The sequence below is a fragment of the Lolium rigidum genome, chromosome 3 (genome assembly GCF_022539505.1).
Source record: "Lolium rigidum isolate FL_2022 chromosome 3, APGP_CSIRO_Lrig_0.1, whole genome shotgun sequence".
NCBI lineage: Eukaryota > Viridiplantae > Streptophyta > Magnoliopsida > Poales > Poaceae > Lolium > Lolium rigidum.
In genome coordinates, this window is record NC_061510.1 from 14,914,478 (window position 1) to 14,941,717 (window position 27,240).

At 46.1% G+C, this 27,240-nt stretch overlaps 1 protein-coding gene and 1 pseudogene across 1 annotated transcript; both read right to left on the bottom strand.

The window, feature by feature from the left end:
- Window positions 1-1,916: 1,916 nt before the first annotated feature.
- LOC124694368 lies at window positions 1,917-10,844 on the bottom strand (annotated as a pseudogene).
- A 1,676-nt stretch (window positions 10,845-12,520) lies between these two features.
- Window positions 12,521-13,348, bottom strand: LOC124694369 (strigolactone esterase D14-like). The gene has a single exon (XM_047227362.1). The coding sequence runs from the start codon at window positions 13,346-13,348 to the stop codon at window positions 12,521-12,523; it is 828 nt and encodes a 275-aa protein (XP_047083318.1).
- Window positions 13,349-27,240: the final 13,892 nt, after the last annotated feature.

Sequence of the window (27,240 nt, forward strand, 5' to 3'; positions counted from 1 at the left end):
CGCGCGGCCCTGGCGTGTGGAGCCGAAGTGACTCCTCGCGACTCCGGCCCGCCAGCTACTTTAGAAACGCCGTCCGCCAAATACCCCGATGCGAGAACCACGATACGGAGAAACCTTCCAGAGACGCTGCCTCGCCAATCCCATCTTGGGGGGATTCGGGGGAGTAAGCCTCGGCACCTGCCCAGGAGAGGGGAATCATCTCCCGGAGGTCTCTTCATCGCCATGATCGCCTCAGGATCGATGTGTGAGTAGTCCACCCACGGACTATGGGTCCTGCACGATAGCTAGATGGTTTGTGCCCTCTCCTCATTGTGCTATCATGTTAGATGCTTGCTGGGCTGCCTATCGTGATCAAGGTCATCTTGTTTGTGATGCTTCTACATGTTTGGAGCTTGTTTGGGATCCGATGAATGATGAATACTATGTCAAGTTGATGATTATCAATCTATCATATGTGTTGTTTATATGTTCTTGCATGCTCCTGGTTTTAGTGAGAGGCTCGGCCAAGTTGATACTTGTAACTCCAGAGGGAGTATTTATGCTCGATTCAGTGGGTTCATGCCTCCATTGAATGCGAGAGTGCTACTACTTCCGCTGCCCGCTGGAACGGGAGGTGGACGTCGTCTTCATCAACAACCGAACGTGTGGCCAGGAAGTACGGAGGTGCTGCCCGTTCGTGGCGCCGGAACCGATCGTGATCAAGATCTTCTACGCGCTTTTGCAAGCGGCAAGTGAACGTCTACCGCAGCAACAAGAGCCTCATCTTGTAGGCTTTGGAATCTCTTCAAGGGTGAGACACGATACCCCCTCGTTGCTACCGTCTTCTAGATTGCATCTTGGCTTGGATTGCGTGTTCGCGGTAGGAAAATTTTTGTTTTCTATGCAACGTTATCCTACATGGGTCCATAGCAGTAGCTAGATGGTTGTCTTCTCCTCATTGTGCTATCATGTTAGATCTTGTGAGCTGCCTATCATGATCAAGATCATCTATTTGTAATGCTACATGTTGTGTTTGTTGGGATCCGATGAATATTGAATACTATGTCAAGTTGATTATCAATCTATCATATATGTTGTTTATGTTCTTGCATGCTCTCCGTTGCTAGTAGAGGCTCTGGCCAAGTTGATACTTGTGACTTCAAGAGGGAGTATTTATGCTCGATAGTGGGTTCATGCCTCCATTAAATCCTAGGACGATGATGTAGAAAGTTCTAAGGTTGTGAATGTGTCTGTTGCCACTACGGATAAAACATCGATGCTTTATCTAAGGATATTTGTGTTGATTACATTACGCACCATACTTAATGCAATTGTCTCGTTGTTTGCAACTTAATCATCGGAGGGGTTTGGATGATAACCTCGAAGGTGGACTTTTTAGGCATAGATGCATGTCTGGATAGCGGTCTATGTACTTTGTCGTAATGCCCCGATTAAATCTCATAGTACTCATCATGATATATGTATGTGCATTGTTATGCCTTCTTTATTTGTCAATTTCCCAACCGTAATTTGCTCACCCAACATCTCGTTTATCTTATGGGAGAGACACCACTAGTGAACTGTGGACCCCGGTCCTATTCTTTACATCCGAAATACAATTCTATCGCAATTGTTCTTTACTCGTTCTTCGCAAACAATCATCATCATCCACACTATACATCTAATCCTTTGTTTACAGCAAGCCGGTAAGATTGACAACCTCACTGTTACGTTGGGGCAAAGTACTTTGATTGTGTTGTGCAGGTTCCACGTTGGCGCCGGAATCCCTGGTGTTGCGCCGCACTACACTCCGCCACCAACAACCATCACGTGCTCCTTGACTCCTACTGGTTCGATAATCTTGGTTTCTTACTGAGGGAAAACTTGCTGCTGTGCGCATCACACCTTCCTCTTGGGGTTCCCAACGGACGTGTGTATTACACGCAATCAGTCCTGAACACGCTCTAGCAGACGTGCAGGGAGATGTCGGGGCGTATGTTGAAGAGCGTGCGGCTGAACTCCTGCACGGCCTCCGGCACGTCCGCGCCCACGCCGAGTAGTTGGCCGTCATCGCGTCAAACACCTCCTGGACCTCCTCCACCTCGAACCCGCCGTGGTAGTCGCCGTCATTGAGGAAGCAGGGCGAGCAGCCGATGAGGACGAGCCTAGCGAAGAGCTCCGGACGGCGGATGGAGGCGAGGATGGCGATCATGGCGGAGACGGAGTGGCCGACCAGGGCGCAGCGCGTGATGCTGAGCGCGTCCAGGATGGAGAGCAGGTCGTTGTTGACGTCAGAAACCCACTGGCGGGCAGAGACGGGCAACACCGTAGAGCCGGGAACAACTAGGGCTGCGGCTGGCCCTAGTCCCTCTGAGCGACGGCCCGCAAAGCCTCCTGGTCGCACGCACCGATGTTTATCACAAGGGCGTGCCACCTGACCTATACCTGGTCGGGAAGGTGTGGATGATGCCTCGCTTAGTTTCCTGCAGGGCACACACGTAAACGTTAAATACGAGCCTCGATCGGCTCTCAGGTTATCCCTGTGAATTGGCTCAAAGAGCCGATCCACCCATGATTCGGACGAGGTGTCCGAATATATGGTGGTCCCGCTTGATCAAGGTAAAGCTAATGAGATCTACGACGATGTGGGGTTTTCACCGCATAATCGGATCGTCCTACTCCAGAGTTGGGCCTCGCGGCCACGCACGGTGATCGTAAGCCGATCCTAAACAAGGCTTAAAAACCAACACGAGGTTGATCCTCGGAACATCCTCGCTTAGGGCCAACGAACGACACCCTACGTGCCGCGGATCCTCCCCCTTTGTAAGGCCTAACTATTGCGAGATATTAAACTAATCCTTGTAGAACAAGGAGCAATCGTAACGGATCAGATCTACTAAACTATGATCAAGCGGGGTGCCGCCCCTACACCTAAGATAGGCGTAAGGGCGGCTAGACATGCAAGGGTTGCACTACGAAAGCATGTAATATGAAGAACAATGCTAACCCTAACATGTCTAAGATAACTACGTTGCTCGCCATCAAAAAGGCTTCGGTACGAGCAACGCATGAACAACGTAGGCAGAGCTTGTGCTTGCCTAGATCGCAAGGCGACATGACGCTTACCGGTAGAAACCCTCGAGACGAAGGAGTTGGCGATGCGCCGAGATTTGTTTGTGGTTGAACGTTGGTTGTTGTTTATTCCATAAACCCTAGGTACATATTTATAGTCCAGCGGACTTTCTAATGTGGGCGTGCACTAAACCGTGCACGAGATAAACTCTAACTTCTAAACTAAGATGCGATCTAATATGTTACAGATACATGGGCAATTAAGCCCAGCTTGGTAAAAGGCCGATTCACGTATTTCTTCTATATATGTATATATTCTCCACGTCCATCTTGATCACGGCCCACCTCTGACTCGGTCAAATTCTGGTGATAACACATGCCCCCCTGGTTTTGGAAATGACATTTCCAAAATCATTACGCTTTCTTTCGTCGGGTCATGTCGTAGCGAGCATGAACCGCCACGAATCTTCATCATTATGCCTTGCCCCTTCCACTTCTCCACGTGGCCGTAAAATTTTCCTGTTGGGCGACATCTCCTCGGAAGCTGCTGTGGCATTGAATCCCTCTCATATCCCCTTTATTTAACCGTTCTAAACAGCTTCCGCCTCCTTCGTCCTCCTCGCATTAGCACCAAAAACCCTCTGTGCCGCCATGTCTTCTTCCTCATCCTCCGAGTTTTCCTACGGGTCCGACTCCTCCCGCGAGACGCCGCCGGAAATTCGTGCCCCGGAAGACTGGGACGAGGAGAGCCATGCCTCCTCCATTTGGTTCCTCGCCGATGGGGAACTGGAGCCAAAAAGCGAGGACGACCAGTTCTCCTGGGACGGCTGCCCCACCTCTGAAGAGGAGGGAGAAGAAGAGGACGACGACGACGACTCCCTCGAGGGCTACCCGCCGGCGAAGCGCCTCCGCATGTGGTGGGACGACGACAGCAGCGACGACGAAGACGGGGATGAAGCCCCCGTGGAGGGCTACGGGAGTAGCGACGAGGATCCCATCGGCAGTAGTGCCGATGAAAGTTCTGAGGATGACGATGAGGGCAGTGATGGCCCGTAGATTAGGATCCAATAGTATAGGCCTAGTAGTAGTAGATTGGTCAATAGACCTTTCTTTTGTTCTTCCCTCCTTGAGCAATCGGCTCCCCATTGTAAGAAATCTCAATGCTAATGAAGAATTCCCTTAGCTTGATTTCGCCGACTTCTTTCATGCTGAGTTTGTCGACTGTTGGCCTAATCCATGCTTAGTGACTGATGGCAACGCATCAGTTTCATGATCATCTGTGATACAGGCCAACTTAGCCATCCCTCCAAGCTAGCTAGCTCTGCCGATGACGATGGCACAACCGATCTTAGTAAGCTGGCGACTTGATCTTTGAGCAGGCGACTTTAAAAGAGCCCTGGAACTGTCTTGGACGCTCAGACTGATGACTCTGTAACAGAACACCACCCTCCAGACCAGTTGTGTCGTAGGGCTAGCCGATTCCAACCAAATCGGCTCCCCAGAGCCAAGACTTTTAGGGCGAGCTGCGCCCCGAGCCTTAATCAAGGCGAGTCAGCCACATGTGCCGATATTAGCCTCAACTCATGACGTAGCCCTAAGCAGAGAACCTTCAGGGTGAACTGCCCCCCGAGCTTCTTCAATCTACTCCTTGCGCCTTGCAGATCAGATCAGTTCTTTCCTTACCCTGATTCGCACATCCAGGATCCGAGCCCTTAAACCACTCCATTGAGGAGTTCTTCCATTAAAATCTCCTTTCGTGCTTCATTGACCCTCTGCTCGTGACAGTTATTCCTCTCGAGTCGATGGCCATGCATCGGCTTCCATATCCTTGAGTCGATGTTTGCTGCATCGGCTGTGCTCGAAAAAATTTCATTTTTCGAATTTTCAGAATTTTACGGCCGACTTGTGCACCGGCCCCCCATACTCTAATACCCATCACCAAAAGATGAGACGCTTCCATTACATATCCTCGTGTTCTATCTACCTGGGTGCCCCCCCGAGCCGATTCTGTCAAGAGAATTGATGGTATCGGCTCTGTTGGATAACATGTTGAACCCAGGCAGAATGGTGGGTGAGGATAATTTTGGCCGATTGCTGGAATCGGCCTCCACGTTGCTTGCTCGGTGAAGGTTTTGTAAGTTCCCTTCATAAATTTTTTGGGGCCGATCACAAGGACCAGCCTCGCCATGTTTGCTCCTTGACGTGCTCTTGCTACTCGTTCAGGCCGGTAGACAAAACCAGCCCAATCTCTGACTTTATCATGTTGGTGCGCTTGTCGTCGTCCACCTTGGATGTATCATGTAACCGTGGAGCACCGAGCTTCGTCGGAAGAACGAGCACCATGTTGTGCCAGCCCGATGTTTCATCATCGGCTTTCCTTTGCTTGGGGCGCCACTCCATTTTTCGTGGACGACCCTCTTCATCCAGGGTTCGCTCGAACCTTCGCAGCCGAGATCGAGGCCTTGCCTTCCTCAATGTATGCAAGTATAACCTCTCGGCTTCTTCCAGAGTCGCGCAATCGTTGAACCCTCGCGTTTCGGGAACGGCCGAGTCCGTCGGGGCACCACCTTGGCCGGTGGTACCTGTCTTCTTCTTCTCCCTCGTCTTCTGAATCCTCGAGATCTTCCAACCGAGGGGACTCAGCTCGTTTGCTCTGTGGCGGGAGAGGTCCCAAGCGCTCGAACACGGACATGTTGGCTGCCTCCTTCTTTTTTCGGTTGCATTACGGGCAATTGCCGATTGTTGGCAATCGGCTCATTCCTGAATCCCAGCGAAGTGCTCGAAGAAGGGACAATCCCAGTGCTCGTCCTCGTCGTCTTTCTCCCTTGCCTTTCCCTTGGCGCAACGCTCGTGCTCCTCCTCATCGCGATTATGCCGACGATGTCTTCTAGCCGGACGATCTCTTTCATCATCATCGCCGGACCGTCGGCGTTGGTCGTACCGACTCACATACTTGTTGAGGAGGTGATCGCGAGAGAGGTCGTTGATATCTTATGTTCTTCACTTCTCCCTCCGTTACGTAGCGCTTGCCGTCTTGGCGGAGCCGATCGCGTGGAGCGGCTTCCTCTCGTTCCTTCGTTATGAGAGCAGCTGCCCTCATCTCCCTCCTTGCCGGCGTGGTGTCCAAGATCTACCATGTTGATATTGCACAGAAACCCGGCTGGCACCCTGCATGGCAAGCATACTCCACCATGTTTACGGCGGGGAAGGGGGGTGTGTCGACCTTCATGGCGTACTGGTTGAAAATTAGACGCCCGTTCTCTATCGCCGCTTGGATGTGCTGACGCCACACCCTGCGGTCGTTGGTGGCATGGGAGAGCGAATTATGCCATTTGCAGTACGGCTTTCCATTCAGCTCTTGCGCCGTGGGGAATTTGAGACCTTCAGGTATCTTCAACTGCTTTTCCTTGAGTAGGAGGTCGAAGATTTGCTCGGCCTTGGTCACGTCAAAATCAAATCCCCGGGCGGGCCTCGGTGGCTTTACCCATTTGCGGGACACGGGGTTCCTCCCGAGTCCACTCAGCCACTTCTACTTCTTGGTCTCCCGCAGGAACTTCGTCTTCCTTTGCATCGACCGGAGGCTATCGCACGCTTGAACTTGTCTTGGTACGAGTCCGGTGGCGGCTCGTTCATATGCTGAAAGTTTACGAACCATGTGCGCCGGCGAGGGATAATCTGCTTGGGAGGCCGTGTCCTTGAGCTGTGTGTTGCAAGGCCACGCTACTGCCAACTCGGTCGCTTCCTTTTCAGTTATACGAACCGAAAAGCATCGGTTCCTAAGATTCCTCGAAGCGCCGGATGTATTCGTCGCGGTTCTCCGCGCTTCGACGTAGTTGATGCTAGATCGGCAATGCTAGACTCGGAAGCTTCGAATGGTACTTGTTCATGGAACTGCTCTTCCAATCGCTTCCAAGTTTGGATGGAGTTCGGTGGTAGCGATGTGTACCACCCGAAAGCCGATCCTGTGAGGGACTGTGAGAAGAACCTCACGCGCAACTCATCTGACGCTGAGATCGTGCCCAGCTGTGCCAAATATTGGCTCACATGCTCGATGGAGCTGGACCCGTCTGATCCGCTGAACTTTGTGAAGTCCGGAAGCCGATATTTGGGTGGCAGCGGGATCAGTTCGTAGCTGTTTGGGTACGGCTTGGTGTAGCCGAACGCTTTCCTTTTCGGCATCATACCGAACTGATCTTTCAGAATTGTACAAATCTGATCCGCTGTGATGGCTGAAGGTGTCGAACCCCCGAAGATTCGCCGGGTGGCATACTTAACCAGCCATGCTTGTTTTTCTCGGTTCTAAGCCAGCTGCAGTGAGCTGGGCTTTGGAGGTTTGTCGGGGCGGCGTACTTAGCCAGCCCACGACCGCTTCTCGGGATCGGCTCTCGACGTTCCTCCTGCCGTTCCGAGGCCGGCTGTTATTGCAGCCTGGTTCGAGAGTGCCCAGGCGTTGCCGTCCGGCACGTATGCGCACGCGTATCCGTGCGGGATCTCCTTAGGTGGCTCAGGCAGGAATTGGTAGTCACTAGGGTCACCACCAATCTTGTAGACGACGTATGCCGATGAGTTCGGCAGTTCCGGCGCTACCCATGCGAACGGCTGGGGCTGGAGCGGCATCTCTCCTTTGAAAGTCCCCAGAGCCGGTCCCGACGGGGAGTATCGGTGACTCATGATTTCCTGGACGACGCGCGAGCGACACGCTCCAAGGTGTTCACCGAGCTCTCGAGTGGCGGTGCAGCCGAATGAGCCACCATATAGTTGATCTCTCGCCGCGGCGACACGGTGCGTTCTTCTGACGGGGCGGACAGGTCCACTCCATCGAGCGCGCCTTCGGGCGTGAAACCCTTCCACCTGACGCCATGGGAGCGGGTTCGGTGGAAGGAGCCGATGAGTTCGGCTTCGAGGGTTGCCTTGATCTCGTCATGCTTCTTCTTGAGCTCATCGAGCGGATCCGCGTACGTGACCGGAGTGTCTTCCGCCATCTCGGATGTAGATGGCGATGTCGTGGATGTCGTCGACTGTCCCACCGTGGCGTGCCGAGAATGTGTTGACATCAGAAACCCACTGGCGGCGGGAGACGGGCAACACCGTAGAGCCGGGAACAACTAGGGGCTGCGGCTGGCCCTAGTCCCTGCGAGCGACGGCCTGCAAAGCCTCCTGGTCGCACGCACCGGTGTTTATCACAAGGGCGTGCCACCTGACCTATACCTGGTCGGGAAGGTGTGGATGATGCCTCGCTTAGTTTCCTGCGGGGCACACACGTAAACGTTAAATACGAGCCTCGATCGGCTCTCGGGTTATCCTGTGAATCGGCTCAAAGAGCCGATCCACCCATGATTCGGACGAGGTGTCCGAATATATGGTGGTCCTGGCTGATCAAGGTAAAGCTAATGAGATCTACGACGATGTGGGGTTTTCACCGCATAATCGGATCGTCCTACTCCGGAGGTTGGGCCTCGCGGCCACGCACGGTGATCGTAAGCCGATCCTAAACAAGGCCTAAAAACCAACACGAGGTTGATCCTCGGAACATCCTGCTTAGGGCCAACGAACGACACCCTACGTGCCGCTGGATCCTCCCCCCTTTGTAAGGCCTAACTATTGCGGATATTAAACTAATCCTTGTAGAACAAGGAGCAATCGTAACGGATCAGATCTACTAAACTATGATCAGCGGGGTGCCGCCCTACACCTAAGATAGGTGTAAGGGCGGCTAGACATGCAAGGGTTGCACTACGAAAGCATGTAATATGAAGAACAATGCTAACCCTAACATGTCTAAGATAACTACGTTGCTCGCCATCAAAAAGGCTTCAGTACGAGCAACGCATGAACAACGTAGGCAGGCTTGTGCTGCCTAGATCGCAAGGCAGCATGACGCTTACCGGTAGAAACCCTCGAGACGAAGGAGTTGGCGATGCGCCGAGATTTGTTTGTGGTTGAACGTTGGTTGTTGTTTATTCCATAAACCCTAGGTACATATTTATAGTCCAGCGGACTTTCTAATGTGGGCGTGCACTAAACCGTGCACGAGATAAACTCTAACTTCTAAACTAAGATGCGATCTAATATGTTACAGATACATGGGCAATTAAGCCCAGCTTGGTAAAAGGCCGATTCACGTATTTCTTCTATATATGTATATATTCTCCACGTCCATCTTGATCGCGGCCCACCTCTGACTCGGTCAAATTCTGGTGATAACAGTCGTCAACGTAGGCGTCCAGGCCATTGTTGTAGTGGCCGAAGTCGAAGTGGTCCGCGCGGGTTGACCAGGTCGTAGAGCACCACGCGCGCACCCGACTCCACGCGCGCGTGCCGAAGCCGTGCGACAGCACCACCCACCCGCACGTTCAGGATCTGCAACAGCTTCGCACCGCTCGCGCTCCCCTCCTCCTCACGTGCGTTGTGTGGCGGGCGCGCGTGTACGCTGGCGGGCGGTTGGGTCCACCTTCATCGCCTGAATGAGCCTATTAACTATGACTCTTGTGATAATTTTGAAGGACACATTTAAAAGGCATATAGGCTTGTACTTTTGGATCCTATCTGCATCATTCCCCTTTGGGACTAATGTGATTATGCCATAGTTCAATCTTGAAATATCCAATTCTCCATTTTGGAAATCTTCAAGCAGACCAAAAAGGTCCTACTTCACCAATTCCCAGTTTTTCTGGTAGAATTCTGCATTAAAATCATTTGGGCCAGCGAGCTTTATTAGCTTGCCATTTCAAAAACAGCTTTTTTGAGTTCTTCCATTGTAAATTCTTTCGGTAGTAGCTCACAATCTTCATCACTGAGTTTTTTCATTCCTACTTCATTAAATCGAATATTATTTAGATCAGGGTTGCCAAAGAGTTTTTGTAGAAGTCAGTGATATATCTCTTAAGATTATCATGATCTTATATCAAACCTTCATCCTGATTTAAATTGATAATTAGAGTTCTCCTTCTCCTCCCATTTGCTTTGGAGTGATAATACCTAGTGTTATTAACTCCTTCCAAAATTTCTTTTCTTTTGCTCTTTGGATCCATTTAATTTCCTCTTCTCTAATAATGTTTTTTAATTGATTCTGAAGCATCTTTTTCCCCTCCATCTCTGATTGAGTTAGTCCATACATTTTCCCTTTCTTATCAAATTCATCTAACTGCATTGCAAAAGCCCCTCTTTTCCTCTTATATTCTACCTCAATATTTAAATTCCATCCTTTCAAAGTCTTCCTAAGACAGTCAAACTTTTTTTTGCCAGATATCAATGTTCCTATCTCCTGAGTAGGCCCTGCCCCATACTTTTTTAATAATTTCTTGGAGATCAGGCCTTAGAAACCAACAATTTTCAAATATGAAAATAGGCTTTGTTCTAGGTTTGTCTCCTGATTTAATCAAAATAGGAGTATGATCAGATAACTCACTAGGTAAAGTTGTTGCACACACCAAAGGGAATTTTTTCTTCCCATGATGGAGAAACAAGATATCCTTCTGGTTTATTCTTCTCACTATCCTTCCTTGTCATATGAAAACTCTAGTAAGGTTTATTCTACTGATGAATTTAACTATTACAAAATTATCTTAAGGATGGGACATGGGTTAGCACATTGTTGCTCCCAGAATTTCGTATCCGGATTCACGGTACACACCAAAGGGAATTTTTTCTTCCCATGATGGAGAAACAAGTACTCTGTTTAAAAGTTCAAAAGTGGGATCTTCATGGTTATTACACCAAGTGAGATTCCCACCTGAGAGTTTTATCTCCATTAGACCACCCTGCTCAATTACAGCATTAAACAGGGGCTCCATCTATTATATCCTTCTGGTTTATTCTTCTCACTATCCTTCCTTGTCATATGAAAACTCCAGTAAGGTTTATTCTACTGATGAATTTAACTATTACAAAATTATCTTAAGGATGGGACTTGGGTTAGCACAATTGTTGCTCCCAGAATTTCGTATCCGGATTCACGGTACCGTGCCACATCATCCTGTAAGGTTTCTCCATACCAAATTGTTCCGCAACTCTAGCATATAGCATCAGCTGGCATAATCTCGGCGAGAACTCCAAAACCGTTGTATGCAATGCCTCCAGGTTCATTTGCCATTTATCCGGGAATTCATCCCTGTTGCTCTACGAAAACTGAATATGAAATAAAAATACAAATACTTTTTTTTTTGACCCAAAAGTAAATTCACGTGTATACTTATTTCCATATCTAAAAAAACGTGTATACTTATTTGATGCGAGATTCCTAGTTGTTAATTATAAAGGTATCATTCGCTTAACAAGCAAACTTTACTCCTTAGAGTTGAATTAGCTTTTTTTTGAAAGGAATACGGTAGGGGAAGCCCCTACAGTGGTTTTTTTTGTGTGAAATAATAAGAACCCAAATCTGGGTCCGTGGAGACTTGAACCTGGGTGGCTGGGTTGTACATCCACTTACCTAACCAAATGAGCTAGACTCACTCTTGTGTTGAATTAGCTTGTGTCGTCATTGGAGGATTCGGCATGGTTTTCGTTTTGGTCTTTCGCTGAAATTGTAATGGTGCTTCGTTTGTGTTTGGACTTAGCTCTGTCGTCGCCCGCGTAGGCAAAAGAAGACTTTGATTAGCCATTATCATATAACTGATCAGTGATTAAGCTATGAAGAGAGCATCTACCATATTGAAAGGTAAGCATCTCGCTGACCACCAGCCACGCACGTTAACTGTGAGAAGCATCTGAAGTCATAAAACAGCTTGTTTAATTAGGAGCAGGTAGGCTACCATGGGACAAAAGATACCCTTTCCAATGAGATTTTATCCTGCATCCGTAAGCATTCTAAATAATAAAATAACTTGAACATTGAAAATTCACTTTTGTACTTGAGAGCATATGCTCCCGTGAAAAATAGTTTAAAATGTCAAAGAAATCTGAACAAAAATTTGGCGTGTAAACCAACACTACATGTGTGCACACCAAGTTTCACGAAAATTGATATTTTTCATTTTTATGTAAAAAATAAAAAAGCCCGGTAAAAAGCTTTTTAAGCACCAAATTTTATCTTTTTTTACACATGACAAAAAAATATCGGTTTTCCGCGAACGACTTTATGAGCATATATAATGTCGAGAAGTATGCATCAATTTGCTGTCTTAAATTTTTTAACATTTTAAATTCTTTTAAAAGTTATCTTAAAAACCGGACGTATATATGCTTGCGGGTGCCAAAACGCCTCATCCCTTGAACAGTTGAACATGGTTAATTAACTTAATTAAATAGTAGCGCACACAACTAGATCTACAAAAGGATAGTATTGTGCATTGCATGACGATTAGATGGTGCCATGCTGATGCAGATGGACGATGTGGACACATCGGCGGGTGTGAAGAAAATATATTTCCGTTAGAGAAGACAGATGCAGGATATGAAGGCGAGGAAGGAGACAAATTAGGTCTCCGACTCTTGATCGATGCACGTTCCTGCCACCATGTTTGTAGGACTAGTGGCGGGCGAGCGCGCGACGGAGCACCGGGGCGAGGAGGCTGGGGGCGCTGAGGTGAGGCAGGTGGCCCTCCGTGGGCAGTAGCTCGACGGTGGTATGTCCGCCGAGGTGGGCCTTGAGGTAGGCGGCGACGATGGCCGGGATGGAGATGTCACGGGCGGTCTGCACGACGACGCAGGGCGCCTTCACCATGCCCAGCACGCCACGGAGGTCGGTCCTGAACACGCTCTGGCAGACGTGCAGGGAGATGTCGGGGCGTATGTTGAATAGCGTGCGGCTGAACTCCTGCACGGCCTCCGGCACGTCTGCGCCCACCGCCAGCGGCGCGTACCCCGTCGCCCACGCCGAGTAGTTGGCCGTCATCGCGTCGAACACCTCCTGGACCTCCTCCACCTCGAACCCGCCGTGGTAGTCGCCGTCGTTGAGGAAGCAGGGTGAGCAGCCGATGAGGACGAGCCTGGCGAAGAGCTCGGGGCGGCAGATGGAGGCGAGGATGGCGATCATGGCGGAGACGGAGTGGCCCACCAGGGCGCAGCGCGTGATGCTGAGCGCGTCCAGGATGGAGAGCAGGTCGTCAACGTAGGCGTCCAGGCCGTTGTTGTAGCGGCCGAAGTCGAAATGGTCCGGGTTGACGCTGCCGGCGCAGACCAGGTCGTAGAGCACCACGCGGTGGTCGCGGGTGAGGTACGGCAGCATCCGGCTCCACGCCGACTGGTCGGTGCCGAAGCCGTGCGACAGCACCACCACCCGCTCGCCGCTGCCCACGACCCGCACGTTCAGGATCTCCAGCAGCTTGGCACCGCTCGGTGGCGGCGCTCCTACCATCTTCTATTCTTGTTCAGGCTGCCGTTGGGGCTGAGCGCGTGCGTGGATCGACAACTAGGATGTACTCCAGCTGCAGCGGAGTCATGCGACTTGTAGGCCGGGATGGTTCAAAGAAAATACAAGGTGTTAATTCTTGATGGGCTGTGCTACAACGAGGTCAACCTCGATTTCACCTTAACACGAGGTCACCCAGACAGCCTATTTATAGTAAGCAAATCAGTTACGCTTCTTTCCTTTTAAAGCAAAACCGTCGCTCCTGGCCAGAACCAACCATCTGACCATCCCACGCTAGATCGCTCCAACTTCTTTTTCCGGATTGCCGACCAAAAATTCTAGCGCTGATTTTTATTCCTCCCGAGGCAGAAAATCTCATCTCGTCAAACTATTTCATCGGCTGATTAAATAGGCTACATCCTCTATCACCACTCACCAGACTGAAAAAGTAACATCCCACCGCTATACGGGACTGACAAGGCTTCATTTCGTGTTGTCCAACAGAAAGAAAATTACATCTCGTTACCGCACCCGATCGGAAAAAGCTACGTGTAACCTCGCGCGCCAGAAAAAGATATACATCTGGCCTCACCAACCAAAAAAACTACATCTCGTGCCGCCCCGTATGACGAAAAAACTACATCTCGCGCCGCCCCGCCCAACAGAAAAAACTACATCTCGCCCTGCCCCATCCGACGAAAAATCTACATCTTGTCCCACCCCGCATGACGAAAAACCTACATCTCTCGCCACCTCGCCTAGTAGAAAAAGCAAAATCTTGCTCCGCCCGACGAAACAGCTACGTCGCCCCGCCGAACATAAAAAGCTACATCTCACTCCCGCCCGATGAAAAAGCTACATCTCGCGCCGCTCCCGCCTGACGAAAAAGGTACATCTTGTGCCACCCGCCCGACGGAAAAAACTATAGAAGTTCCATTATCCTACTGTCCTTTGTTGTGTTTCGTTACATCCAGTGGCGGAGCTAGGTCAGATGCATAGCTCAGGCAGACTACAAAAGCTCGTTGTTGATGGCTGCATGCCCATTTAAACTAATGATTAATTTGTTGATCTCTCCTGCAACCTCAACGAAGAACAATGCTGCAAACCTCAACGAAGAACAATGGGAGGAGCCCGAGCAGGTGCCCAGACATGCCGGACTGAAGCTCCGCCACTGGTTACATCCCTTGCTTCAGTAGCAACAAAGTTCTATCAACAGTGAAACAAAAACGAGAAATTACAAGAAGAAGGTTAGCTGCAACTAGTAGGTCAAAATGGAACTACAGATCTTATCAGAAACATACTAGAATCACAAATAAAAACACTATACTACATGTTACAAAAAGGGTAGGATGTATCAAATCAGAAACAAAAAGTTCCATCATATCACTTCGGGGACAAACACATAAAAGGTAACATTTGAAGCTAGCTTGCATCTAGCTTATTTCAATCTAGCAGGCTCTACTATCATAGGAAAAATAACTTGCATCGGGAAACACTTAACATGGCAAACAGGTTCCATCTAGCTTCCCATGTAGCTAGCAAAGCCTCCATCTAGCACGTTCCATCTAGCAGGTTACATCACAGACAAAGTTGCATCAAACAGAATATAGCAAAGGCAACATCAGGGCCTCAGGGGTAAAAGGAATAATACTTTTTGCATCTGACCGAAAAATATAAAAGTAAGATGTAGCAGGTTCCATCTAATAAATAGAAGTCAGTTTGAAGAAGAAAAAAAAGATCTAGCTTCTACCTAGCACGTTGCATCATCTAGCAGGTTACATGAGAACCATAAGTTGATGAAGCAAAGAGATAACTTCCATCTAGCAGGTTGCATGGAGTTGTGCATTTGGTCTTATTTCAAATTTCAAAACAAGTCATTTGGGAAAAACGTTGGGACAAAATTTCAGGCTTTTACGTACTTGTTTGAAAAAGTGAAGGAAAATTATGAAGAACCCCCTATTTTTAACAACACCAGAGCTCCCATCTAAAAAATCACACACTAAATCATGCTATTTTGTATAACATCTAAAAAAGGCAGGATGTAGCACAAAGACTAGGGAGTACACCTAGCACCATCTACGAGCAAAAAATCTCAATCCCCATGATACTAGGATGTAATAGTAACCAGGGAGTACAACTAACATCATCTAAAGAGCAAAAAGGAATCCATCCGGCCATCACCATGGTAAAACAATTTACACCACTTCTTACTAGTAGATTATTATCTGAGATACATCACATGTTACTCCCATCTAAAGGAAAATAAGGATGGAGCTCATATCAATGTTACATTTGGAACAAAAACCAAAAGGAACAACACATGATTTCAATCAAACCTGCCCCGTTGGGAAAATTCCATCTAATTAAAGGTTACATCCTATATAAACTACCATCCCATCTAATTAACAGAGGTGAAGCCCAACATTTACAGCATGTAACTACCATCTTGTTCACAACAACGAAGACGAACAAAATCCCGCGATGTAACCTGATGACGAGATCGAGCAAACCGCACCAGTTTCATGGCGAGATCGAGCAAACCGCATCTGTTTCATGGCGCGTGCCGAGGTGGAGGAACTCCCGGAGATAATCAAGCACGAGCTTTGTCCTGCGGATCAGGTAGGCAGTGGCAGAGGCAGCGTCAACCTCGCCGACGTAGAGTCGAGGACGGAGATGCCCGTGGTAGTTAGGGGCACAAGCAGCGTTTGGGCGACCTGGGCGTCGTCGATGACGAGCTTGAGGGTCCCGCGGGAGGAGGCGTCGTTGATAGACGAAGACCACGGTGCTGCTGCACTGGATGCAGCCCTCCCGACCCCAGCAACCCATGTGGATGCGCTCGCCGGCGTACACATCCAGGGCGGTGAGGATGGCATAGATCTGACTGGAGGCTCGGGGATGCGGGTGAAGGTGATGAAGGCGGCGGCGAGCTGAAGCACGTCCGTGGGCGCCGCGCTGCTGCTCCGTCAGACGCCACCATCTTCGAATCACGATTATCTTCTCGTGGAGTGCTCAGCCGCCGGACCGAAGGAGGAAGAGGATGAGAAAGGGAGGGGAATGAATTAGCTCTCTCGCGCATCCTCTAGCAGCCCGTGACGCCACTAAACTTGATAGGCTGGACTACCATACGATGCTAATCGTGCGTTCCTGTACGTGACCTCGCTGGATGACCAAATCAAGGTTGACTACCAAATAGATATTGCGATTCTTGATTCTCAGTCAAGTCAAACTGATGTCACCTCTAATTTCGTACCACGTGAACCATTTTTCCTGGTTACAGCTCACTCACGGTTTAAAAATCTTAGTCGTAATCTTACTTGCGGAAATTCTATTTGGCTCCCGGGTGCGTATGCTCCCTCTATCAAAAAAATATATTTTAAAATATTAAAAAATTTGATTAAAAATTCTACATGTACATCTTCATAATATAAGTGTGTTCGTCAAGTTTTGCGAGAAACTAATATTTTTATGTGTTCTATATAAAATGAGTGAGGACCACTCTGAAATTGGGTGGTTAGGAGGATGGTTATCTTCACCACCAAAGTTCAAACTCCATGTTTGACATCTGTGTGCTCATAAAGATGGAATATTCATTCGATGGGAGGCAATGTTCCCGTTGACGATGTGAGACACCTGTGGTGAGTTCGTCAATTTTAAAATCCAATCCTGCAGCTCGGTCTTCCGAAGGTGTTCATAGGGGTAGGGTGTGCATGTATGCGTTCGGGGGTGAGTGTATGCGCGTGTATGTAAGCGTACTGCATTTGTACTTGTGTTTCTCAAAAAAAGAGAAAAGTTATCTTCCGAAAATCCTTATTTTTAGCATTGAATTTTGTATTTTTTTACAAACGCCACAAGATAAGTTGATTTTTAATGAAACGACTTTGTGAGCACATAGCATGTGAAGGTGAAGATGTACATGCGAATTTTCATTTCAATTTTTAAAATTTCAAATATTTATAATACACATTTCAAAATAAAGAGAGCATATGATCCTATGTGCCAAAACACCACTCCCACTTGCTCGGAAATAAAAATCTCGAGTTGCAACTTAACTTGCAAGCTGAAAAGTCTGATTACATGAAGAGGTTTGGCCCTCCTTCATTTAGGAGGGAGTGGGACGGAGCGCAAGTACCACACGGTTGACCAGGCCACAATATGTATGCCCAAGGAGTTTGGTGGTTTGAAAATCATCAACATTAGGATCATGAATATTGCCCTAATGCTTAAATAGATCTCGAAACTATACCAAAGTGCGGAAGGTGGAGAAACTTCTGGTTACCAACTTTTTTGTGCTTGAGCTACATCTCGATACAAGGGACATGTTTTTTGGAGCACTTGCAGCGTGGGTGGTGATTCAATGGCTAGGCGCGGTTGATGGCGAGGTCGAGCGTGTGCCCTCAGCGGAGAGATTGGGGAAACTATCGACATGGGGGGGACTGCCTCGGCGCGTCGATTGAAATTTTCTTAAGTCCAAATAATAGAAGCGTGTCGATAGACTTACGCTGCATTTGGCACCCACCGGTCCAAAACTAATGGCATCGTGCGACGATGTGGACACATGTCCGATCAAGACATACTAGCCATGTTCCCTTGGAGGGGCACGTTGCGGATAAGTTCTCCTCCCATGAGTAGCGGGGCCAACCTAATAGCCGCGTGCTCGCTAGTCATGGTACTGCTGCTAGTATGGCCATACTTATTGCATGTCTGTTTGCGGACGCGGCAAACAATAGCAACCGCATGCGTTTTTGTAGGGTTCGTTGCATATAAAACAAAAAAATTCTACCGCAAAGACGAATAAAATCAAAATCCAATCTATGGAAACGCCAAGATCTAATCTATGAGATCGAACAGCGAGATAGAACGGACTAACCCTCGAAGATCCAAAGCCTTAACGAGATCGGATCTACGTGGTTGATGTAGACGATCGTTACGGTGCTGCAATCCGGCATCCACTTCCGTACTCGGTCACATGTACGCAGTCGATGAAAACCTTCCTCTCCCCGTTCCAGCGGGCAGTGGAGGTAGTAGATAACCTCGGAATCCCAAAAGCATGAAGGCGTGGTGGTGGTGGTGGAGGAGAAATTCCTACATAGCTTCGCCAAGCCTGCGCAGGAAGAAGACGGAGGGAGAGAGGTGGCGTCTAGGGTTTGGGGGATGATATCTTGCGCCCCAACCCGCCCTCCCACTTATATAGGCGTCGGGGGCTGCCTTGGCTCCTCCTCCAAGCCCTAGGGTCGGCCAAAAAGGGGGGAACTTTCCCCCAAGTTAAGTCCCTAATTTCAAGGAATTTGATCTTATCCACTTGATCCAGCCTCATGGGCCTTGGGGAGTCTGGTGTGCACCGGCCCATATGGGCCTATGTGACCCCTTTGTTCCATGTTGGTCATCTGTGATAGGTGGTCCCCACTATGGTACCCTCCAGGATCCTTCTAGAACCTCCCGGTACAATACCGAAAAATCCTGAACTTTTCCGTAGCTTAGTGAAAATCACTTCCTATATATGAATCTTATCCTCCGGACTATTTCAGACCTCCTCGTGATGTCCTGGATCCCATCCGAGACTCCGAACAACATTCGGTCTCCATCTCATATTCCATATCTACTTAAACCACATCGAACCTTAAGTGTGTCACCCTACGGTTCGTGAACTATGCAGACATGATCGAGACACCTCTCCGACCAATAACCAATAGCTGGACCTTGAGATCCATAATGGTTCCCACATATTCAACGATGACTTCATGATCGAATGAACCATTACCATACGATACAGATTCCCTTTATCGCGCGATACTTTGCTTATCCGAGGTTCGATCATCGGTATCTCTATACCTAGTTCAACCTCGTTACCGATAAGTACTCTTTACTCAGATGCACGTGATATGTCATTCCTTGTGACCTAGTCATATGCTTGCAAGCTAATTGAATGACATTCCACCAGAAAGGCCCAGAGTATATCTATCCATCATCCGGGATGGACAAATCCCACTCTTGATCCATGAGCTTCAGCTCGTACTTTCCGAACACTTAATACCATCTTTATAACCACCCATTTACGAAGTGGCATTTGATATAATCAAAGCATCCATCCGGTGTAAGTAATTTACAGAATCTCATGGTCGAAGGATTGGGTTACTATGTATTAAAAGCTTGTAGCAAAACAAACTTAATGACTAGATCTTATGCTATGCTTACTATAGGTGTGTGTCCATCACATCATTCACCTAATGATATGATCTTGTTATTAATAACATCCAATGTTCATGATCATAAAACTATGATCATATATTAATCAACAAGCTAGTTAAAGCGAGGCTTTACTAGGGACTACGGTTGTTTACAAAACACAATTATAGCATGGGATGCAAACATTTATCATGAACCCTAAGATATAACAATAACTACTTTATTATTGTCTCTCGGGCATATCTCCAATAGTCTTCAACTTGCACTAGAGTCAATAAGCTAGTTTACATTTGTAAAGATCTAACACCATGGCCTTACGGTGCTTACCATGTTTGCTCATGGGAGTGGTTTCAGTCAACGAATCTGACATGCTCAGAAACGTATATATTTTGTAAGTCATTTGCGTCTCCACGCATCACTCATTTTTCAAAATGAGTCGGCATTAATCATATATGTTTGGTCTTCTGGTGGAACCTTAATTCTGCGGTCTGAAATATGTTACCAATATTGTCACACACAATATAGCTTCATAGTTACGACACTATCACCGAAACTACACCAAGTTCTCAAAGAACTCCTCGACTCAAACACACTTGGTCATTGTCAAAACAATGACATACTCTGCCTTCGTTTGTAGAATCTGTTACAATATTTAGAACTCATCTAAATATAGTATAGACTTCTTATAGCCCATTGTGCTACCTTTTAATGAACACTTAGCCTAATTGAGATTTGGAATTCATTTTTATATGTGACCAAACTGGTGCAACAGCTTACAACGATTTGTTTGTCATTACCCCATACAAAACTATATATATCATTGGTTCTTCTAAAGCACTGAGGGATATTCTTACTGTTGTCCAATGATCATCACATGAATCATTCTGGTATATGCTCATAACATTTTATAGCATAGGAAATCTGATTGTGTACATATTCATCGGTGATCTAAAATCACTCATGTGTTTTTACTCATTGAGTGTCAAATACACTCAAGTTTTGTTAAACTTCCACATGGAAAAGAACACCTTCTTGACATTTTCATATTGAACTACTTCAATACTCATTCTATGTACTTTGACTTAAACTTATTATGCGCTTCAATCTATCTTCATAGATCTTGACGCTAAATATGTTCTTAGTCCATATCCTTTCATTGAAGTTAATTCTCAATGAAACCTTTTAATCACATCAAGTACATAATTACATCATTTATAATCAATGATATGTCATCCATATATAATATTATAACTATGTCTCAGCGCTCCCACTTAATTTCTTGCAAATGCAAGCATCTTCATTGTTTTTGATGAAATCAAAACTCTTTGATCGATTATTTCATCCGGTGAAGATTCCAACTCCATTATACTCACTTCATCCAGTAGAAGTTTGTATACCTATCTAGTATTCAACTCTTTGAACTTTGTCGTAAACTTTCTTTCGACAAGTCGAGCTCTTCAGGATATTATTGTCCATTTATTTTATAATCCATTTACACGAGCTCCAAGCTTGATTATAGATACTATATTGGATTTAATGGCTCTCAGCCATTTTAACGGAGTTAGGGCCCATCATAGCTTATTTGTATGTAGTTGGTTTATCATTGTTCAAAATCAATCCTTTGTCCACAAATCATTTATTTGATCACAAAGTTAACCATACCTACAAGGTTCAATAGGTATTTCGATCTCCATGACTATAACACTTTGTAGACATGGGAGCCATGATCGTCGTGGCCGCTTCCGGAACCATTTCCGATGATGCGCTACTCTGATCATCATGCTCAGGTTCATCAACCTTATCAAGTTACATTGTCCTCCCACTCAAATATTTCGCTAGAAACAATTTTCTTGGAAATAAGCAGAAAACATCGATAAACACTTTTGTCTTTGACTTCATAGTGGAAAGAATTCCCAATTTTTTCTACCGGAATAACCAACAAAGACATTTATCCGATCTTGGTTGTAAACTCACTTACTTATGTTATGCATACCAAAATTTAAGAAAGGACTATTAGGGTTTATACCCATGCCATAACTCATATGGTGTCATTTCAACAGATTATGATGACGCTCTATTTAGTGTAAAAGTGTAGGGATTCGTAGCATAGAAAACAAAAAAATTCCTACCACAAGAACGAATAACAAGCCAAGATCTAATCTAGTAGATGGTAGCAACAAGGTGAAGATCATCATACCCTTGAAGATCACTAAGCGTTAACGAGATAGATCTCGTGGTTAATGTAGTCGATCACTCGCCGCTTGCAAAAGCGCGTAGAAGATCTTGACGGTGCCACAATCGGGCAGCACCTCCGCACTCGGTCACACATTCGGTTTTCATGATGACGTCCTTCTCGCTGATCCAGCGGGTAGCCGATGTAGTAGATCCTCCTCGGAATCCCGCCAGCACGACGGCGTGGTGACGGTGGTGGTGGAGATCTCCGGCAGTTGCTTCGCCTAAGCACGCGGGAGAATAGGGAGGAGGAGAGTGGCTAGGGTTTGGGGAGAGGGGCACTTGGGGCGCCGGCCTTGGGTGCCCTTGGGTGGTGCGGATCTTGGTGTGGCCGGCCCCCTCCCTCTCCCCTCTTTATATAGGTGGAACCTCCTAGGGTTGCCCCAAAACCATATTGAAGTCCAATTCCAAAAACTGCCTTTTGGGTGAAACCTAGGGGAAGTGGGATTGCTCCCTTTCCTTCTCCCTTGGCCGGACAAGGTGGTGGAGTCCAGGATGGACTCCACCTTCCCTCTTGGTTGGCTGGTTAGGGTTGGTGGCGTCCATCCGGGACTCCACCTTCCATAGTGATTTCTTTCGGAAGGTTCTAGAATATTCTAGCGCCTTCCATAAATGCACCGAATCATTTCCGAACTTGGAAAGTGACTTCCTATATTTGAATCTTATTATCCAGACAATTCCGGAACTCCTCGTGATGTCCTGGATCTCATCCGAGACTTCGAACAACATTCAAACTCCATTCCATATTCCATATCTACTTATAACAACATCAAACCATAAGTGTGTCACCCTATGGTTCGAGAACTATGCGGACATGATCGAGACTCCTCTCCGATCAATAACTAATAGCGGGACCCGGAGATCCACATATTCAACGATGACTTCGTGATCGAAAGAACCATTCACATAAAATAACAATTCCCTTTGTCTCGCGATATTTTACTTATCCGAAGTTTGATCGTCGGTATCTCCATACCTAGTTCAACCTCTACCGATAAGTACTCTTTACTCGTACCGTGATATGATATCCCTTGTGAACCACTCACATGCTTGCAAGCTAATTGGATGTCATTCCACCGAGAGGGCCCGGAGTATATCTATTCGTCTTTAGGATGGACAAATCCCACTATTGATACAAGTGCCTCAACCCTATACTTTCTGAACACTTAATGACACCTTTATAAGAACCCATTTACGCAGTAGTGCTTGGTGTCATCAAAGCATCTATCTGGTATAGGTGATTAACATGATCTCACGGTCGAAGGATTAATTACTATGCATATTAAAGCTTGGCACAAAGAACTAAATGACTTGATCATATGCTACGCTTACTATGGGTGTATGTCCATCACATCATTCACCTAATGATATGACCTTGTTATTAATAACATCCAATGTTCATGATCATGAAACTATGATCATCTATTAATCAACAAGCTAGTTTAACAAGAGGCTTACTAGGGACTCTTTTATGTTTACATAACACACATGTATTAATGTTTCCGGTCACACATGTATTAATGTTTCAGGTTAATACAATTATAGCATGAGATGCAAACTATTATCATAAACACAAAGATATAATAATAACCACTTTATTATTGCCTCTTGGGAATATCTCCAATAGTCTCCCACTTGCACTAGAGTCAATAATCTAGATTACATTGTAATGTACCTAACACCCATGGCGTTCAGGTGTAGGTCATGTTTCGCTCTAGGGAGAGATTTAGTCAACGGATCTGCCACATTCAGATCAGTGTGTACTTTTCAAATCTTTAAGTCACCGTCATTGACATACTCACGAATAGAATGAAAACGTAGCTTTATATGCTTCAGCTTCTTGTGTGACCTTGGCTCCTGTCAATTGGCTATGGCACCCATGTTGTCAATATAGATGGTCATCGGGTCCAACGCACTAGGAACCACACCAAGCTCAATAATGAAACACTTCATCCATATCGCCTCTATTGAAGCCTACGAAGCAGCTATGTATTCCGATTCACTTGAAGATTTCGCCACAACACTTTACTTAGCACTCCTCCAGCTTACTGCTGCACCATTCAAAATAAATACGTATCCGGATTGAGACTTAGAGTCATCCGGATCAGTGTTCCAACTAGCATCGGTGTAACTGGTTACAGCAAGCTCTTGGTCACCTCCATAACAAAGAAACATATCCTTAGTTCTTTTCAAGTACTTCAGGATATTCTTGACCATTGTTCAGTGTTCCATTCTTGGATCACTTTGATATCTGCTGGTCAAACTAACAACATCTGCAATATCTGGTCTTGTACACATCATGGCATACATGATAGAGCCTATGGCCGAGGCATAGGGATTTTGTTCATCTTTGCTCTTTCTTCTGTCGTAGCTGGACTTTGAGTTTTACTCAAGGTCTTACCTGGTACCATGGGCAAGAACTCTTTCTTGCCCTTGTTTCTAAACTTCTTTAGAATCTTATCTAGGTATGTACTATGTGAAAGCCCTATTATGCGTCTTGATCTATCTCTATAAATCTTGATGCCTAAAATGTATGCTGCTTCTCCAAGGTCCTTCATTGAAAAACACTTATTCAAATAGCCTTTGACACTACTTAGAAGTTCTATATCATTTCCAATAAATAATATGTCATCTACATATAATATCAGGAATGCTATAGAGCTCCCACTCACTTTCTTGTAAATACAAGCCTCTCCATGGGTTTGTATAAATCCAAAGTCTTTGATCACCTTATCAAAGCGTCGGTTCCAACTCCGGGATGCTTGCTTCAGTCCATATATTGAACGCTGAAGTTTGCATACCTTGTCAGCATTTTTAAGATCGACAAAACCTTTGGGATGTACCATATACAACTCTTTCTCAATGTCACCATTAAGGAACGCCGTTTTGACATCCATCTGCCAAATTTCATAATCGAAAAATGCAGCTATATATAACAATATCCTCACAGACTTTAGCTTCGCTACAGGTGAGAAAGTGTCAGCGTAGTCAAGTCCTTGAATTTTTCGGAACCCTTTGGCGACAAGTCGAGCTTTATAGACAGTGGTATTACCATCAGCATCTGTTTTTCTTTTGAAGATCCATTTATTCTCGGCGGCCTTGCGGCTATCAGGTAAGTCTATGATACATCTCCAACGTATCTATAATTTCTTATGTTCCATGCTAGTTTTATGACAATACCTACATGTTTTATTCATACTTTATAATGTTTTTATGCATTTTCTGGGACTAACCTATTAACAAGATGCCACAGTGCCGGTTCTGTTTTACTGCTGTTTTTGATTTCGAAAAGTTAGTTTACAAATATTCTCGAATTGGACGAAACAAAAGGCCACGGCCCTATTTTCCACGAAGTGTTCCGGAAGACCGAAGAAGAATCGAGGAAGGTCGGCAGGGGGCCCAAACCATATAGCGACGCGCGGTGGGGCCTCCGCGCCGACCTATGGGAGGGAGCCCCACGGCTCCCCGGTCTGCCGCTCTTCGCCTATTTATTTCTTCGTCCCCGAAAACCCTAGTACCGAGAGCCAAAATATGAGAAAAGTTCCAGAGACGCCGCCGCCGTCAACCCCATCTCGGGGGGTTCTGAAGATCTCCTCCGGCACCCTGCTGGGAGGGGAATCAACACCCGAGGGCTCTACATCACCATGCCCGCCTCCGGATGATGCGTGAGTAGTTCATCCTTGGACTATGGGTCCATAGCAGTAGCTAGATGGTTGTCTTCTCCTATTATGCCATCATGTTTAGATCTTGTGAGCTGCCTATCATGATCAAGATCATCTTATTGTAATGCTACATGTTGTGTTTGTTGGGATCCGATGAATATGGAATACATTGCAAGTTGATTATTGATCTATCATATATGTTATTTATGATCTTGCATGCTCTCCGTTGCTAGTAGAGGCTCTGGCCAAGTTGATACTTGTAACTCCAAGATGGGGTATTTATGCTAGATAGTGGGTTCATGCCTCCATTGAATGCAGGACGATGTGAGAAAGTTCTAAGGTTGTGGATGTCTCGTTGCCACTAGGGATAAAACATCAATGCTTTGTCTAAGGATATTTGTATTGTTTATATTACGCACGATACTTAATGCAATTGTCTGTTGTTTGCAACTTAATATCTGGAAGGGGTGCGGATGCTAACCCGAAGGTGGACTTTTAGGCATAGATGCATCTTTGGATGGCGGTCTATGTTCTTTGTCGTAATGCCCTAAGTAAATCTCATAGTAGTCATCATGATATGTATGTGCATTGTTATGCCCTCTCTATTTGTCAATTGCCCAAGCGTAATTTGTTTACACAACATGTTATTTATCTTATTGGAGAGACACCACTAGTGAACTGTGGGCCCGGTCCATTCTTTTACATATGAAATACAACCTATCATCAATCATTGTTCTCTTTTGTTTTCTGCAAGCAAACAAAATTTTCCACACCATACGTTTAATCCTTTGTTTTCAGCAAGCCGGTGAGATTGACAACCTCACTGTTAAGTTGGGGCAAAGTATTTTGATTGTGTTGTGCAGGTTCCACGTTGGCACCGGAATCCCTGGTGTTGTGCCGCACTACACTCCTTCACCAACAATCTTCACGTGATCTTCATCTCCTACTGGTTCGATAACCTTGGTTTCTTACTGAGAGAAAACTCGTTGTTGTACTCATCATACCTTCCTCTTGGGGTTCCCAACGGACGTGTGCTTTACCTTCACAAGCAGCTACTTTTCTGGCGCCGTTGCCAAGGAGATCAAGACACGCTGCAAGGGGAGTCTCTCACACCCGATCTCTTTACTTTGTTTATTGTCTTGCTTTATTTATTTTCTGTCTTGTTTGCTTTCTTTATATCAAAACCACAAAAAAACTAGTTACTTGTTTTACTTTATTTAATTCGGTTTTGCTTTATTTATTTTTATTATTGCTAAAATGAGTACTCCTGAGAACACTAAGTTGTGTGACTTCACTAGCACAAATAATAATGATTTCATATGCACTCCTATTGCTCCACCTGCTTCTACAACAGAATTTTATGAAATTAAACCTGCTTTACTAAATCTTGTTATGAGAAACTTTGTGAAATGCAAAAGTATAAGGATATAGATGGGGATATTATAAAACTGAAATTGTTTCCTTTCTCCTTGAGAGGAAGAGCTAAAGATTGGTTGCTATCTTTGCCTAAAAATAGTATTAGTTCATGGACTAAATGTAAAGATGCTTTCATTGGAAAATATTATCCTCCTGCTAAAATTATATCTTTGAGAAGTAGCATTATGAATTTTAAGCAATTGGATAATGAACATGTTGCCCAAGCAAGGGAGAGAATGAAATCTTTGGTAAAGAATTGCCCCACCCATGGACTAACTACTTGGATGATCATCCAAACCTTTTATGCAGGATTAAATTTTTCTCCAAGGAACCTATTGGATTCAGCTGCTGGAGGTACTTTTATGTCCATCACTTTGGGTGCTTGCAACAAAGCTTCTTGATGAT

Excerpts from the sequence above, each read along its gene's own strand:
- LOC124694369 (XM_047227362.1), bottom strand. The coding sequence starts at position 13,348 with ATGGTAGGAGCGCCGCCACCGAGCGGTGCCAAGCTGCTGGAGATCCTG.